General features: G+C 42.3%; 1 protein-coding gene across 3 annotated transcripts in view; it reads right to left on the minus strand.

Moving 5' to 3' along the window:
* Positions 1-1,849: 1,849 nt before the first annotated feature.
* SULF2 (sulfatase 2) overlaps positions 1,850-17,006 on the minus strand; it is a 124,254-nt gene continuing 109,097 nt past the window's right edge. For all 3 annotated transcript variants that reach the window (XM_026041920.1, XM_026041918.1, XM_026041919.1), the window contains 11 exons: positions 14,440-14,647; positions 8,460-8,703; positions 7,564-7,660; positions 6,412-6,506; positions 5,835-5,894; positions 5,436-5,605; positions 4,874-5,016; positions 4,207-4,330; positions 3,679-3,709; positions 3,330-3,386; positions 1,850-2,736 (listed from right to left, as the gene is read on the minus strand). In XM_026041920.1, the coding sequence (XP_025897705.1) occupies positions 2,706-2,736; positions 3,330-3,386; positions 3,679-3,709; positions 4,207-4,330; positions 4,874-5,016; positions 5,436-5,605; positions 5,835-5,894; positions 6,412-6,506; positions 7,564-7,660; positions 8,460-8,703; positions 14,440-14,647 (1,260 nt within the window). In that variant the 3' untranslated portion in view covers positions 1,850-2,705. The remainder of the gene's footprint in view (positions 2,737-3,329; positions 3,387-3,678; positions 3,710-4,206; positions 4,331-4,873; positions 5,017-5,435; positions 5,606-5,834; positions 5,895-6,411; positions 6,507-7,563; positions 7,661-8,459; positions 8,704-14,439; positions 14,648-17,006) is intronic.

The raw sequence follows: 17,006 nt of genomic DNA on the forward strand, positions 1-17,006 counted from the left end.
TATCTCAGGAGAAGGCATACAGTATTGAGAACTGCATTTAAGCATAGTTTACATTAAATTTTGCTTGGAATACCTGTATCTTTATTTTACAAAACAGAAAACCATGGGACTGATTTTCTAAGAGCTGGTTGTAAGGTATTACTGCTCTTCTGATTTTTGTGTTTGAATGTTAATAATAATGTAAATAAAGGTTTCTATTTAAAATCGGATCTTGGTTGGCATAGTATAATAGCTGTCTGGTATTTTAAGGCTGATAATTGTATCTGGAAAGTTCAGAGAAAATTCTGTGTTACAAAAAGTGCTGTAGTTATAACAGACTGGAAAAGCTAGAAGTGTTAACAACAACTTGGACCTTCTGCCTGTGAGTTATTTAACAACTAAAATTGTGTGTACAACAAATAGGCTTTTTTTCCAACCTCAAACAGCATGCTTATACAGAGTGGGAGAGCAAAGAGTGGTTGCTTTCCCCTCTTAACTTGATAACACCAACCTACCTTTCATAAAATCAGTTTCTCCTTGTATAACATAATAGCCGAGCAGCTCGGGGTTTTGCCTGCATACAAAGGAGCCCAGGAACTTGTCATCATGCAACAGGAGCAGTAATGATGGCCTTGCAGGCTTCAGATATTCACAGCTCCCCTTGGCAAAATTATTAGACTGAACACAAGGAAAGGTAAGTTTTTTTAAAAAAAAATTATATTCTTTCTGCATGCTGATAAGTAGTGGTAGACAGCTAATAATTTTCTCTGTAAAGCAGTAAAAATGTGTTTCTACAAATATGTTTTCTACATTTTTTCACTTTGATCCAGGCTGTCATCATCTAGCAGATGTTTATTTGCTGATGATCCACTAAATCTGTAACAGGTTATAAGCAGAAGCTATGGTTAGATTAGGAAACAGTCAGATATTATTTCTGTGATTAAAAAAAATAACTGTCAGGAAAGTTTTGGAAAGTATATTTAAAACATTTGTGTGTGGTTCAAATACAAGCTCAAACCTAGTTTTACTGTAACACAGAACAGAAGAACCCAATTGCCACTTTTTGAGGGATTTTTCTTTTCTTTTTTTTTTTTTTTTTTCCATTCAGCCATAGCGTTCATGTATGGATATGTGTTGTCAGAGATCTCTATCGCCAGTTAAGTAATCCAGCTTGAATTTCTAATGTGCAAAGGCAGAATGGAAAATATGAAAATCATTTCATTGATGCACCTTTATACTGTTTTTAAAAGTTCAAGTTAAGTTCATATTTTCAAAAAAAAAATGTATCTTGGTGTTAAGAGTAAAGGCTCTTAAAGGTTGCTTAAGTCTTCTGTTTTAAATACTCACTTCAGAAAATGTAGGTACATCTCCCAAGCCACAACAGAGAAGATCATATCTAAGGCTGCAGGCTACTGAAAGGAGAAACAGTAACTTGACATAGTGTCATATGAGCTCCCTCTTGCATGGACCTCAAACAGGTGACCTAATAACATGGAAAAAATTATAAATACAAAGATCTCASTGTTAGTGCCTGTACTACAGTGTGTTTAATAACCTTTTCTTTATGGAAAGCACTCAAGTAGACTCCGTATGCTGTGCTGATTGTGTAGAATGGTTTTTACCTAAAACTTAATAACTGTTATTCAAACTATACTATTATATTTAATTGGCCACAAGAGTATTGAACTAGTTGGAGCTGTGTCTTTTAAAAGTAAACATATAAGTTAAAGTACTAAGCAAATGTTGTTTTCTCAAAAGAATTGTTTTGGTTTTGAACATACAATATAATACCACCACATTAAAAGACTTAATACAAATCTGATTAAAATTTGACATACAGTTACTGAAACTTTTATGTAATTAAAAAAAAAAAAATCTGAGATGTTCTATGTGACATGAAGTAACATTTTGAGAAATAATATGTGGACATTCCACACTTTTTATTAACAAAATTCTTCACAACCTGAAAGAGTTTATTTTCAAACAGTATATTGATCAGTATGTACATAACCCTCCCTCCCCAAAATCTGGGTTCCTGTTAGTCAAGACTTTCTCTAGAGTTCCTAGAGGTGTCAAAAGGACGGACAAATAGACATTGAACTAAAACATCCTCAGAGGAAAGGGGAGAAATATAATGATGTTGAAACTATTCAATGCTGCTCTCTTAAGAGTTCCTTTCCACCATTACCTACACTCCAGTTGGGGCAGAAGTGTCCAGGGGTTCGGAATCTTGCTTTGCCCTTGCACTTGGCTTTGCAGTTTTTCTCATCTTACAGCATTTGAAGAGGGAGCAGAGCCAAAAAGCCCTTCAAGTTTCCTCCCACGGCCATGTCTTGGTGTGGGTGCTGCCCACCGGGATGACAGTCCTCTTTGGGATGCAGCTGCATTTCCTCTTCTGTCAGCTCCTGGAGTAGTGTTAGTGGTGACTTCTTGTAAATGCCTCGTGAAGCAGGTGAGGTATAATCCAAAGCAAAAAGCAGGTATAATAGTGGATTTCAGAGACTTGTATTCCTGACAGCAGTTCCCAAAATTTCACGGCATCTATTTAATTCACTGAACAGTGCAAACGTTCTATCTATTTGAGTTTCAAAAGTTCATCCAGTCCTCCAGGCTGGCATTGTACTTCTTTCTGAATTCATACAGGGTTTCGTTTAGTCTGTACATGGATTCAAGTTCTGGCCAGGTCATATCCTCACCGATATCCTCTCTCCAGCAGTTGGGGGAGATTAGCCCTCCCATCCTTCCCACAGTTGTCCTCTTTAAAATAAAACAAAGATGATTTAGTGTATAACATGCTAGTAGGAAGTAGCTGTATAACTTCTAATAGCTCCATGCATGAAAAATCAAACACTACAGCTGGTCCATAATATTTCACAAATATAGTATATGTATCATAGAAACAACTCTGTTTGAAAATTTAACCTGTAACTAACTCCATTTGAGTTAAAGGTATCATTTCAACTAGAAATAAATACAACTAAATTAGCAATTCCTTTTGCAGGAGCTGAGAATGCCAGGCCATACCTATGAAGGTACTTCTGCATATTTTTTCACAGCAGAATTTGAGAAAGCCTCTTTTTAAAAGAGAAGATTACAAAACAGGGTAATTGGCAATCAAAGGCAGCCCACAAACTGTTTTAATTGTCATGGTGTCTTTACATTTTTTTTAAATCTCACCTTTGGATTCTGGCAAGTTCAGAACTGATGAGTACTACACTTGAAGAATGTCCAAGTTTTTAAGGGCAGTAAACCATAAGCAAATATGGGTTTTAGTATAAAGATAGAATCACTCAAAATAAACACTGATCTAAGTAAAAACTAATGCTTTTCATAAACTGCCTCCAACTCACAGTGACTTGGAAGATGATGGTCTCTTCACATCCGGCCATTTTCGACGCTGAAACTGCCTAATTTTCAAGCAGCAAAAGGAGAAAAAGTTAACCATCACCAAGAAAACCCATAGCTCTACAGTCTGGAATACGTTAAAAAAAGAAGAGTTTAGTCTAAATTTTGACTAAAAAGACTAGAGCATGCTGTAACAATGAACTAGGAACAGAAATACCTACAACATGCTGAAGTAATCAGGATGCAAAGATCTTGCAAATGCAGTTCCTGTCTGCCTGGTTTCCCAATCCCACATTTCTAACTTTTTAGCATGAAAGTGGTATTTGAGAGTAACTTCTTTAAAAAAGTYAGTACCTGTATTGCTCGTAGCTTCCATCTTTAAGTCCTAAGAAAAAAAATTACCAGTGTTACCAAGCACTGCCTGCAGAAGATGGTATCAGGTAAGGTACAATTTTTCCAAAGTTAGATTTACTTCAAAATATAAACATAACTTGCATTGCCATGATAAATGTTGGCGTAACAGTTCTAGTAACATGTGGTTTTGTACTTAAAGCCTTAGTTAGGTAAAATAGGTTGCAATTTGGGATGAGCCCCCACCCCGTGAGCTTGAATTATGCCATGATTCTATGAATTGTATTCTGTGTTACTGTATTTTCATCCTTTAACAAGTTTTGTTCCTGTCTAATATCCTCCTGCCCACCACACTATGGTATTCTGCTTCAGGCTGATGCTTAGGTAATGTTTCCAGAAACTGATGTTTAACACACAATGGAACAAAACTAAAACCCTGAACACAGCCATCAGCCTCAGCAGGACACTGATAAAGAACTGCTACAACTTTCTTCTTGGCAAGCAAGAGAGTGTAATGGGAAAGGCACTTACCCAGCTCCATGTTCCTCGTTCTCGGGTTGCACTGTTTGTAGCCTTTGCAGCTTCTCAGTTCCATGAGCTGGACGTGCAGTTGATTAAGAACATCTCGATCTAGCGTATTTACTGCGTTAATTAGCTGGCAATAAAGAGCAGTTCTTGTTAGAGAACATACATTGTTATATGGTTCATGTAACGTGCATATGTAGAATACATGTGTTTTTCCCAACAGAAAAAGCCACCAGAATTTACATTAAATGGCTTGCACCAATATCATGATGGTTCACTATAACACCAAGAAACCAGGCTGATGTGCTAGGCTACTAACAAATTAGYATGTTGTCATCTTGAGCTTCATCTCATTGGGCAGCCAGAACCMTCAAGATTGTATAATTCTCCAAAACCAGAAACAGGCAACACAGAAAAGCTGTTTTCAGAGCAAGGTGTGTGTGGGGGGTGTACAATACTAGCTTTATAYGTCTGTGGCAAAGGTTTGGGAAATTGCTATAGGAACTGAATTGTCAGCGATGGCCACTAACTGTCCCCTGTGACTGAAGAACACAAAAGTTCTGTAACATGGAAAATTTCTGGGTTAGCAGTTCAAAATATAGCARTTCTTATTGCAGAAAGATGGCTGAGTGTTCTGCTTTGCTATTTCCTGAGCTGTTTCATGATCAAATACCTGGTATGGATCAGTATTGAGATCAAAATACTCCAAAAACCCAGTAGCAAATTCACAGAAGAGGAAGTTGTGCGTCTCGTTGATTGTCCTCAGACACCAGTATGTGTTATTGTTGGCACTGGTACAGGCACAGAAAGGGCCCACTGCAAATTAAAGTTTAGATGTCACGAAGACATAAGATACATGTTGCTGCTGGTAGACACTGGCAAGTAGTACATCATATTATTCACAGTTACTGTCTTCTTCCTGAGCAGAGATTGCCTTCTGGCGCTAGGTTCTTGGCTACCTGTACTTACTGCACAGATAACTTGCTAGATACCAGCTGGCCTAGCTGCTTTTTGCCTCCCCCCCGCCCCCTCCACTTGGGAAAAGTGCAACTCTAAGTCAGATAATACCACTAAGAACCAATATAGGATGGGGGTAGAGAAGAGCATTTGCTGTACTACAGTTAAAACTGCTATTATCTGCACACTTTGAGTTGCAGCCTGTTTTGTTCTCCCTTTTATAGGGCAAAATCACAGGACTGTGCAGCCACCTATTACTTAGTTTGGAGCAGCCTTACGTGTCCAGAGCGGGGCCGTTTGCCAGTGCTGGTTGTCGTGGGTGAAGCAGGTCAGGCCGGGCATGCTGCACGTGTCGTTRTTCTTTATTCTCTTCAGCAGCTTGCGCAGCTTCTTCTTTCGCCTCTGTTCTCTAAGCAGCCACAGCCTGTCTTTCTCCTGGAGGGCTTTCCTGCACATATGAAACATTAGGGTCATGCTGGTACTGTTACACTTGTGCATACCTAAAAAAAAAAATAAGCTGCTAATAAGCTGATTTTAGGGGAAAAAAAAAGTACTTGGAATTTTTAAATTAATGTCCTKTATTTCAAGTAGCTCTAGAGATGCTTAGATTGTAGCTTGTATTCCTGGACCAAATATTTACATCTTTGCATTTCCTCTTTCAAGGGAGCATGACTTACTTGAAAGGATGAAGATGTGATCCTCTATGTCTCAGTTTGCTTTTATGTTTTGAATGGTAACTGTAAAAACAAACAAACAAAATGTTAAATCAACAAGAGAGGGACAGTTGTTCATCCTGCATTACCGCACTGCATTTGGCTCTGGTTTCATGCACTCATTCCATCCATTTGCTCATTCACGGCTCCGTCCGAGCCTCGATGCCTCCTCAGCTCGTGTGTGCAGCATCATCTGCTGCTCTGAGACCAAACTACAACCCACAGCCCTCGTACTAGCCACAGAAACAAGCAGAATCAAATTAAGTTCAATATATATCATCTTCTAAAGAGCACACCAGAAATCAGCTAATGTCAGCTCCTCAAAACAAATAAATAAATWTATTTTAAATAATTAAGAGCTGTAAAGAAAGGCAATCCTTAAAGCAAATTAACAAAATAAGATTATTAAAGAACTTGACTTTAGTTGAGCCACCCRGCAGAGAGCGTGGGCAGCAGTGACCCGGCCCCCGCCTGCGACCTGGGGAGACACAACCTGCCTACCGCTGCACATTACAGCTCCTCGGGAGCATTCAAGAAATACCTTAGCTTGTTGCAATCACATTCTTCAGGTCGCTTCTTCTTCAGATGCCCTCTCACCTCCCTCAGGTTTTTAATTTTATTTTGCAAAGTCTCAATCTGAATAAAAGTAAAGATAGTCATTTAAAAAAAAAAAATCAGAGTAGAGCACAATTTAACCATGTTCTAACTCTCTCCAGCCCCTTCTATGCTATCAAATGCTTCTTTTCACCACCTTCCACACCTCCTACCACGAGCAAGCATTTTCAGTTCCACAGATTTTCCATTTTGAACAATTCAGGGTATTTGCAAWGGTAGAAAGGCTACCCTAAAGAAACCAAAGCCCCTAAAGTTCAGCCTGTTACAGATCTGAGAGTGAGTGGAGCAGTGTTCTCAAGTCCCTCTTCGGAACCGGCACCTTTCCATCATTTTACATGATGGTTTCTGGCAATATCTGGCCATGTAGGAGCTGGATTAGCCATTCATTTAACTCTGCCACCCACTGTTTATTTCTAGCCCCTGGCTCGTGAGTCAATGAAACACCTGGTTCAGCCCAGCCCACCTACACGCAGGTGTATCCAGGCTTCCACCTTGGCTCTTTATCCAGCTGAAAAAACAAAGTCACCCAGTCTGAGCAAAGAAGTTACTGCTACTGTAAGACATCAGCAACTGTAAAACTAATAGACACACCTGAGTGACAAACASAGAAGACATCAAGAAAAATACAAAGCCCGCAAGCCTCTGACCCTGAATCAGGAGCCCCTAAGGACAGACGTGCGTGCTCAYGCTCTTTGGTGCTCCATGTAGCCTACGTCTCCTGAAGTGTGAAAGAGAYAGAGCAGCACAGTGACATTGAGGATGTTTGATTTGCCCCTTCTGAAACGCTAGCAGAGCTAATACATTTTTTTCTAATACCTGCCTTGTTATGTGCCAATCTGTACTGTAAGGGCCAGCAGGTTCTCACATCCAACTGTGCTGTGAATTCATGTGATTTGCTAAGAAAACAAGAGGGGATCCTGTCTTTATGAAATCTCTACTCCGACACCAGGCAGTGAGGCTCACAGAGTCCCTCCAGGCAGACAGACTCCCATAGAAACTGTCAGCATGATCCTATCAGACCACAGAAMCCCATGCTAAAAGCACACATTGCAAATACACGCCTGATAACATCACTGACCTCATGGTCAATATGAAGTTTATGGTCCTTCCAAGCTTGCAGTGACCTGTACAGATCTGTGTCACACTGAACAGTATCATTCTCCAGGATATAGCACCTGGCAACAGAAAAAAAAAAAAAAAAAAAAGGATTTATTACTATACATAAAGCAAATCCCACCAATGCAAACAGCTGGTTTGAACAATACAGTCTGAGGACACATGAGCTTGGAAATGACATGCAGAACTCAGAAAAGGCTTCTTTTCCAGAGATTTAGGAGAGCACCCTACGAGCCAGGAAAGGCTGTTGTTTTGAGTAGCCATGGAAATTTTTCCAGAAGAAAAATTAAGGGGAGACTCTCCTTATCCCAGTGAAGTAGACCCTGTTGACTGTTTCATTTCTGTATGTAAGTTGTTCTGCACAGAGTTCCTGTTTATTCATTAAGCTCCCTACATAAACAAGCTCTACTAACTAGCAGCCACTGAGAGCAGTGCTCAGAAGCTATTTCCCTATGGGCAATTAAGTGATACGGAGGTAGCAGCAAGAAGAAAATGCTTCTTTATAAGATGAATTAGAACATCACAAAGAAAAATAAAGAAAACTTGCAATTTTCTATAAAAGGAATAATGTCTCCCTGACTTATAAGGCTAAATGCCCTTTGACAATATTAAATCTCTGTGTTTTACTAACTTCTAGTGCAACCTGGGCTGTTAAGATTCAAGATTYCTCCAAAATACTGGCTTATGTGATAACCTTAGAAGTTTATTAAGGGGCAGGAAATACCATGTAGTTAATTCTGAGTCTTGCCYAAGTACTTGCTTAAATGCAAGCTGAGTGTTTTTCACCATTCTTTTATTTATATATAATAATTAATGTCTTAAAGACAGACATCACAGGCACTGACCTCGTGTACTCACCTGTGCGTCACTTTTATTAGGTTGGGAGCTGCGTACTCGGCAATGCCGCCAGTGCCGCTGTATTCCCCCACATCTCTCTCCTCCTCTTCACGCGCAGCAGCCCTCTGCACCTTGTGCCTCCTGGTGACGTTCCTCGGCACCACGGGCTGGAATCCATCCTCGAGCCCGAAGTTGTAAACCTCTCCATGCAGCTCGACAGACACAGAGCGGATGGAGCGATTCCGGACGTAGCTTGGCTTGTACTCTGTATGGGAAAGAGAAAAGAAACAGTTTTGGGAAAATGCTGCAGTAGACTTTGGCAAGGGCAGGTCATGCCTTAAAGCATGAGAGGGGGCTGATATAATCCAAATGCAGAGGGATGGCAGGAAGGGAGGAAGAGAAACTACAGTTTCACTTGAAGAGTGAGCAGCAACTTCCAAGCAATCCTGCTCTTCCCCCCAGTGTCACCAGATGGCAGCCAGATCTTATAAACTCCAGCTGAACAGCAGGAGGGACAGGCACCTTCTGGCCACAGCTCCTGCTCTCCAGGACAGTGAGAGGCCCCTTCCCAGGTCAGTGTCGGGTTCAGTGGGACACATTCTCAGGGCCTGGCACCTTGTGCAGCTCCATGCTCTTTCTGCAACGTAAGAGACTTCATTCTGTGGAGAGGGGCTGACCCTGAACCTCCCCTCCATCCAAGTCTACTTCTTTGCAACATTTTTTGTAGCTCAGACTGGCCAGGGAGGTCTTGACAAAGCAGCACCCGGCTGCTCCGCGAGGCCCTCAGCCCTGGCCTCCACATGCTGCCCGCCACCCTGCTTGAGACCTCATCTTTCTGCCACTGCTGCCTGCCCGAGTCCTCTGTCCCAGCACACATGCCCTGAGCTGCTTTTCTGCTTGTTCTGGACCTGCAAGAATACACCTTAGCCATGGAGTTTAAACCAGTTTCTAAACTTCCCTAACGCGGGATAGGATCCACCTGGGCYACTATTTCCTACTCATTGTCAACAATGTCCGACTCATTCCTTACATTACACAGACCATCCCATTTCTTAGGAAAGGAAGTACAACCGGACTAAACACAAGCGCAGAGCCTCACTCTGCTGCTGGCCCTTGCTCCACACGAGGCCTAGAGGCACCCGGGACAGACGAGCAGGTCCCTGGGCTCCACTCGCCGTCACTGAGCTGCTCTTTCTGGCAATTCCTAGCTCCATCATATTGCCCACTTTCTTTATGGGACAATCTCCATGGCAAAATAAAAAAAGGGCAACTGGAGGTAGGATAGAATAGAGCAAAAATTGACAGAAGAAACATCCACCCCACTGGGCAGCGCTGACGCCAACACCCTGACACCTTCTACGAATTCCAGAACGGTCACAGGCTCCAAAGGTGTTTGGAAGATTTGGGAAAGAGAAAGGAACATCTCTTCCCATCTGAGACTGGTCCCAGCAGGGAGTTCTTGCCAGGGGCACATGCACCACGTGGATATGGGCTGTGAAGGACTCAGCACGCCCTGCTCCCGCGGCTYGGACACTAACCAGGACAGTCACAGCCGAAACAAGGAGAGGACAGAAAGAGGAAAACAAAACCCAAACCAAAGAGCGGGTTTCAGGCACCCATTCAGGAAACGTTTGAATAAGTGAGAAGGAAGCTGAAGTCTTTTCATAAGTAGGAGGAAATTCCTCAAAGCTACACCCTGCCAATTATATTCAAAGTATAAAGTCCCATGTCTTTAATTGTTCCCTATTTCACCTTGTCAAGCCCAGCCAACTAGCAATTTCCCTCCCTTCCAGCTCTCTCAAGCCAACCCAGCTCAGCAAAGAGCTGCRGGGAACTGCAGCCCACGCAGGTCCCAGAAGCACAAAAGCCCAGGAGTCACTTCTCCCTTGAAGCCAAATCCTAATCCAACCTAAAGAACTGCACTACCCCAGAGCTGTGGTTAGTGCCAAACAGCATCATTTCCAGCAAAAATGGTTCAGATCGATATTCAGCCGTGCTCTCCCACATGCACCAAGGACAAGTTCCAGCCTAAGCCCCGAATCCTCCCTCAAGGTTAGGCTTTGCTCTGCAGGTCACTGCACACACAACCCACAGGCAGAGTAGGTCCAGGACTATTAAACATTTGGCTCCATGTATCTATCTCCCTTTTCAAACCACTCAGGTTTAGTCACGGTGAGTTCTGTGAGTCCTCCTTGGTCTGCCCATGCAGAAGGCAGCTCTCTAGAGCGGGTACTGCTGAAATGTCCTATCCTCAAAACTGAGTCTGGAAGGAGAGTCTGGAGCCCTGAGGATAAAGTGCTGCTTGGTGCTGCCGGCATCCTGCTTTGCCTTCATCATCCTGCTTTGTCTTYGGGTCACTTGAGGAACCCGCTCCTGAGCGGGAAGGAAGCGCTCTGCCTCGGCCGCATCTCCCCAGGCCACTGGGGGCTCTCGCCCAACTGATTTTTTAGAGCTATTTTTTAACAGCGCCTCAGGTTTCAACACTGCAGAGTGAGAGCATGAACTGCAGTATCTGAAATTATTGTTCAGTTGAGTAAAGTGAGATAATGCTTTATTATAAAACCATAAACTTCATATCTGACAAACTTGCCCAGCCTAATCCCAACCTCAGCACTTGAGCCTTATTACTTACTTTGCAGCTGCCAAATTCATGATTAAACACTGAGATCATTCAGAAATGATAGTTCTCTTAGGGAAAACGGAGAAGCCGAACCCAGGCATGTGCGAGTTGCTGCTGCACTGCGATATCCCCAAAGGCAAAGCGCGGCCRCGCCGCGGGAGCCGCAGCAGCGGAGAGGCCGCTCGGGCTCCCGTTTGCCACCCGTTTACGCTGTAGGTTTGGATCTGATGCATTTTCTAGCACCATAAATGACCACAGAATAAGGCAGTAAGCAGCAATCTGCTGTTAAACATGTGCCACAAAGAAAAACTCCGCTGCCAGCCTTGTAAACACCAACTGGAGATATTCAGAATTTAGCAGAGAAGCAGCACTTTTTTTTTTTTTTTTCATAATTAACACCAAGGGGAAATGAGGCACTTTTAAATTAAATTCTTGAGGATCTCTCAAACTGAAGAAATACGGATGGGGGTTAGAGGTGATTTTTCTTAAGCATCAGGCACAAAGGGAATTCAAAAATACTATTTTAAATCTGTGCCCTTAGAGACTTCAATGAGAAAAAGAAATCTTGTGAAATCCAGTTTCCTACAACCGCTACTGAAAATTTTACCTCATTCTTTTTAAAGTAATAGATTTTGCACATTCRGGGATTTTGCACAACAAGTAAAGTCATGTCTTAAAACATAGGAATTTTGCTACAACATTGAGACTACTTCACAAGAAAATAAGAAAATCGGCATAAAAATGTGGCAGACCCTTTCCATAGACTCCTGTTCCTTGTTTACAGACCTGTGCAGCCTACCCATTCCCTGTGTGCAGCTAAGAAACTCCTTTAATCACACACATTTGCTTATCACAGTAGGAAAAGATTCAATRCACAGCAAGAAAAACACAGCAGAGCATGGCAGAGTCCACCAGCACTTTTAAACTTTCCTCCTATTGCAAAATTTTGCTTCATTTTTTCTTATTAAAACAAAAGCAAACCAAAGAGGGCAGAGAAATGCAGGTAAAATTGCTGACTCTCAAAGGCAGATAAACCAAACAYGAATGTTTCTGTGCTTATAGCATTAAAAGCTACCAAATTTATTCAATTGAGGAAATATTCTTGCTTGCTACATGCACCGATGCACCTGGTCAGGCATCTGGGTCACATCTACATTAGAGAGCAATTAGTTCATCAAAACATTTGGTGCTCAGGCCCCTCCATCTAAAATTTATGTGGCCTTTGGCAGGGCGGGGTTTGGTCTGGTGGCCTTGGCCCACCCTCCTGCCTGTGCTTGAGCTGTGTGAGTCTCTCTGGAAGCCTCGTCCGTCGGGGCTGGAACGCACCTGAGGTGCTGCTGCAGCAGCAGAGCTACCAGAGCAGTTTTCTGCCAGTGACCGTAGACTAAAACACAGCAAAATTGCTCTGCAAACACCTCCCTGCTGCACGTGGGGAAAGGGAACGACCAGGGGATTCTCTTCCTAAGCACACTATTGCTGTGAACCAAAGCATTAATACAGACAGGGCCTATTCTAGACTGAAACTTCAATTTTCTGTTTTCCTATTGCTCTGACAAAAAGCATTGGTGGCGTTGACAAAAATCTGACAAAAAGCCAAGGGGGCTGCACGATGTCACGCATCCACTGGACCTCGAGTACCAGACCCCAAGGATTCCCTCCGGGCTGTGCGACCYGCTTTATCTCCCATCCCAACACTCATAAATTTCCCGCACACGACCTCAAAATCGAGGTCAGGCACTAGCACCGCCTGCAGAACATGGGCTGCAAGGCTCTAGCTTCTCTTTGACAATTTGCAACCCAATGAACCAAACTGCTAAGTAGCTTGTTTAAAAAAATATCCCTGGGATGCAACCTTGCCTTGCCCTGCTTGATGTTCATGCCCTTTTGGCACGCAGGGTATTAGCAAAGTGAATGTGAAAGACCAACAGGTCTAAGGGAACCTCTTCCCCTGTGTACCACCCCCTGGGTATGGGCAGAGGGAGAAGTAAAGCATCTGCAGGCAATTATTTCATTCAAGACACAAGCAATGGGAACAGGATTGCCAAGATCCTATCTCGGGCTGCTCAAATTTATGCCTCATGGTTGAGGGAGGCACCAYGAGCTGAAGGGGATGGTGCAAATGCTGCCTCTGCCGAGCAGAACCCTGGGGAAAGGATGGCCCCATCCCTCCGCTGATGGTATCTTTGCAACCTTAACTCCTTTGCCTCAACCTCCTTCATACCCAAGTGAAAGGTAATTATACACTTAATCACCTCCTCTGGATGTTGTGAAAATTAGTTAATGTTTAGGAAGCACATCACTGATGAAAAGCACTTAAGTAAGTGTTAAGTATTATTAGATAGCATTATGTTGCCCTCACTTAAATTGTTTGCCTCTTCACATTTAAGCGTCTTCGATTTACTCCTGTTATTTGATGCCCCRTAACTGAACTTTTTTTCCTGTGACTTATAAAAAAAAAAGTTAATTGAACTGCAACCTCTAGTGTTATTTAAAGATTATCTGCTGTGCCATATAAGTAAACAGCAAGTATAATTGAGTAATTTCATCTTGGAACCAATAATTTTTTTTTCAACTAAAATTAGTTTAGTAGGTACTAATCAGCTTGCAAGGCAAATATAATGGGAGAAAATCAATTTAAACTCTCTGTTTGAAGCTTGTGCCAGGTCATTATAGAGAAAGACTAATCTGCTAAATAATTAAGGCTCGGCATTTGTGGAGTGAGACGAAAGAAACATTGCAAGTGAATAATAATTCTGTGCTGCCATTTGCCTCTTTAATCTATAATTAGACTAGGTACTTCAAATATAGATATTAGCCTAGGGTTTAAAACAGAGCCAGTGTAAAGGGCTTTCTGAAAAAGCACCTGCTCTGTGCCAAGGAAACCAGAAACAGGCTCATCCCCTTTGGATGTGAGCTCTGGTTAAAAGTCAGCCTTGGCTCTGCTGACTGAGCATAAGGAAAGGATGTCAGAAGCAAACAGCCCCTGTAACACTGTGCACGCATCCTTATTAAAAATAAATTACTGCAGTAACGGCCCAAAGCACTGCAGCATCTCCTGAAAATCTGAGGACTTGCTATACAGCACTGTTCATGGCTTATGTAAAGATGCTGCTTGCCGCTTCAGTGTGTGTACAGCAGTTCCTAGTTTCAAAAGAAATAAATGGGACCATATATTCTATCAAAACATTGCTCTTCCTACACAGGATATTTTCAAGTCTGATTGTTCAGTACGAGATACCCATCTTTGTATTTAGATGCCTAATAAATAGCCTGGTCTTCAGGGACATCTGTAGGATTTAATGTCCGTGAAAATCAGGACAATTATGGGTGTTTGAGAACAAATTCTAAGGCAGAAACACAAGACATAGTGGGTTCACTTACTCTTCTTGGAGAAGAGTTTCTTTCTCCGACCGACGTGGCTCAGCTTGTATTCGTTCTCTTCACAATTGCAGTCTTCACTGTTCCTGTTGTAATACTTGGGCAAAAGGTTGGAGGTGCCTTTGCTGTTGCCTGAAGCTGCCAAGTTGGCCATTCCCTTGCACTTGTGTAGCTTGAGCTTCCCACTGGCATCTTCCACACACTGCCATTTCTGGAAGAAACATTTGATCAATAAAGCTCTGCCTCAAATCTATATTGTCCAATGGCCAGCAAGTCCTCCTCACTGTAAGCTGGAGCTTATCTATTGCCTGCTACCAAAACCAGTTTCTCTAATGTTCTCAGACACCACAGCAGCTCTCTGTAACACTCTCGCATTTGTTTTCTGGGAGGCAGAACATTGGGAACTGCTTAATAAAATCAATATTACTGCTAAAAACATGGTGACGGGTCCGAGAAGAGAGACCTGTGCGACGAACCAAGGAACTTCAGAGCTCATCTACCGAGTTTGAGAAGGATCCCTGCTTACAAAGAGCTGTGTCTGTAACCTACACGACCATCGCACCACTCCTGTCCCAGAGCCACTATCATTCAGCTGAACAGATCCAGGCCTGGTATAATCTCTGCCCCATCCCCTGCCCTATAGAAGGGAAGCAACTTTTCTGAGGAATTTCCTTTTTGTTCCTAGCTTGGTGGTGGGATGAATTTATCAAATTGCAGATTCTTTTTTTTGTATTCAATTATCTGAGCTGATTATTTAGACATCTTCAGCCAACAGAGGGGAACAGGCAGCAGCTGGGTACAATTCATTTCATCTTAAAGCAGACATATAAAAGAGATGAGAAAAGGACTACCTTATAGGCCCTACACAAGTGCCTGTTTATCTTCATTGACCTAGAAAGGGTCTAGATGACTGGATCAGCTCCGGATGTCTGCAGTTAGATGGGATTAATTCCATCCAGAGAGCTCCTCTCAGGAGCTTTTCCCATTCAATACACTTGAGCTCGAGTCAGTTTAAAGGGGAGCTGAACGGGATGCCTGTAAAATGATAATCCTTCTTTCTCTCAGACTAAAGAAAATCTTATCTCTAATCCCCAATTCCTTCTTTTACCTTAAGCCTGAGGCCACTTGCTTACAGTGCCTCTGCTTCTGCCAGAGCTGGGTTCAAGTGCAAGGCAGTTTAGTCACCTCCGGTTTGGCACAAAGGCACCTACCCACTTCCTAGAGRAACCACAAAACAATTTTACCTACTCTTTTATTTGCCAACACACTACTACTAGCTTCTAAACTAGACTTTAGGATACATTAACAAAGAAGACACAGTAGCTGTTATTACTGTCACTTGGAAGCACTTCAGCTTTTCACCAAATCTTGAGAGGAGTTCCTCCTTTCTCCTATACAGAATCTGTAATTTGTGCCTCCAGGACTTACTTGGGGATCAGTAAATTCCCAAATAAAAGAACAGATAAGAAAAACAGCCAGAGGTCTCAAGTGAGATGACATTTTACAGTCAGCCTGGAGCTCTGTGCAGAAGAGGCGATCACCTCTTCGCACAGTGAGGTGCTCCCAGGCTTGTGCAAAAAGCTTCCATTTCCCAGGGAAATTTGCATGTGCATGACAGGAAAGTAAAAAGAGTAGCGTTGTGCTAGTAGGGAATTTAGCTGTAGGGAATTTAACAGGAGCCGGCACTGAACTGGCCAGTTACATTTGATTCATGTACATCCGACGTGAGCTCCTCTCCCTCTGTAAAAGTTTGGAGGTTTAGAGCGTGTCTGCTCATTTCCATAGAGCTGGACGCCAGGTCTCCTGAGCAATAATTACTTCAGAGAGGCAGATATGATGCCCTGTCTCCTGTAGGATCCATGCTGTGTGCTGACGTAGATAAACCTCGCTAAACTCTCAGCACAAGAAATCATAGGAAATCAATGACAGACACTGGTAATCAGACATTTAAAAGCTACATCACTGCATGGCTGTCTTTAAACCTAAAGCAGGGTATGTTTTCCTAGGAGGGACACAGAACAAAAAAGTCTTTGAAGAACCAATTGCCTTTTTTTTTTTTTTTGGCAATGTCTGAATGGGCTGATATACTCTGCAGGTTGAAGTAAAAGTTATTTTACTAGAACGAGTCTTTTGCCGTTAAAAACGTTGTAAAATGTTTGTTGTTTCCAATTTAGAGTCATATGAAACTTGTTTGGGGAAATATATGAACAAATTGCATTTTCTGCCCAAGAGAACTCTGTTGTAGAAATCCACTATATTAATAATAAAGGCCTTTTCAACAGATTCAACAAAAAGTTAAATGTCATGATGAAAACTGCCATAAATAAATTCCCTGATGTGAAGTCCAAAATAGCTATTCTCCATTTCTTTAATCTCCTGTCAAAAAAAAGCCAGCGATGCTCACTTTTCCCCTCCAGGTGAACTGGAAGAATTCCTTTATTTTTTGGTGCTTTCCAAGGCAGCTGTATGCTAACATGGAAGTATCTTCCAGGCTTTGCTGGAAGGGCATGGTGTATACATCAACAGGCCCATTGCTGAACGAATGTAAACCACTTCAAAGCAAACACYGA

This window comes from Nothoprocta perdicaria, unplaced genomic scaffold, assembly GCF_003342845.1.
Source record: "Nothoprocta perdicaria isolate Ctin4 unplaced genomic scaffold, notPer1 scaffold_3, whole genome shotgun sequence".
In the NCBI taxonomy this organism is placed as follows: Eukaryota; Metazoa; Chordata; class Aves; order Tinamiformes; family Tinamidae; genus Nothoprocta; species Nothoprocta perdicaria.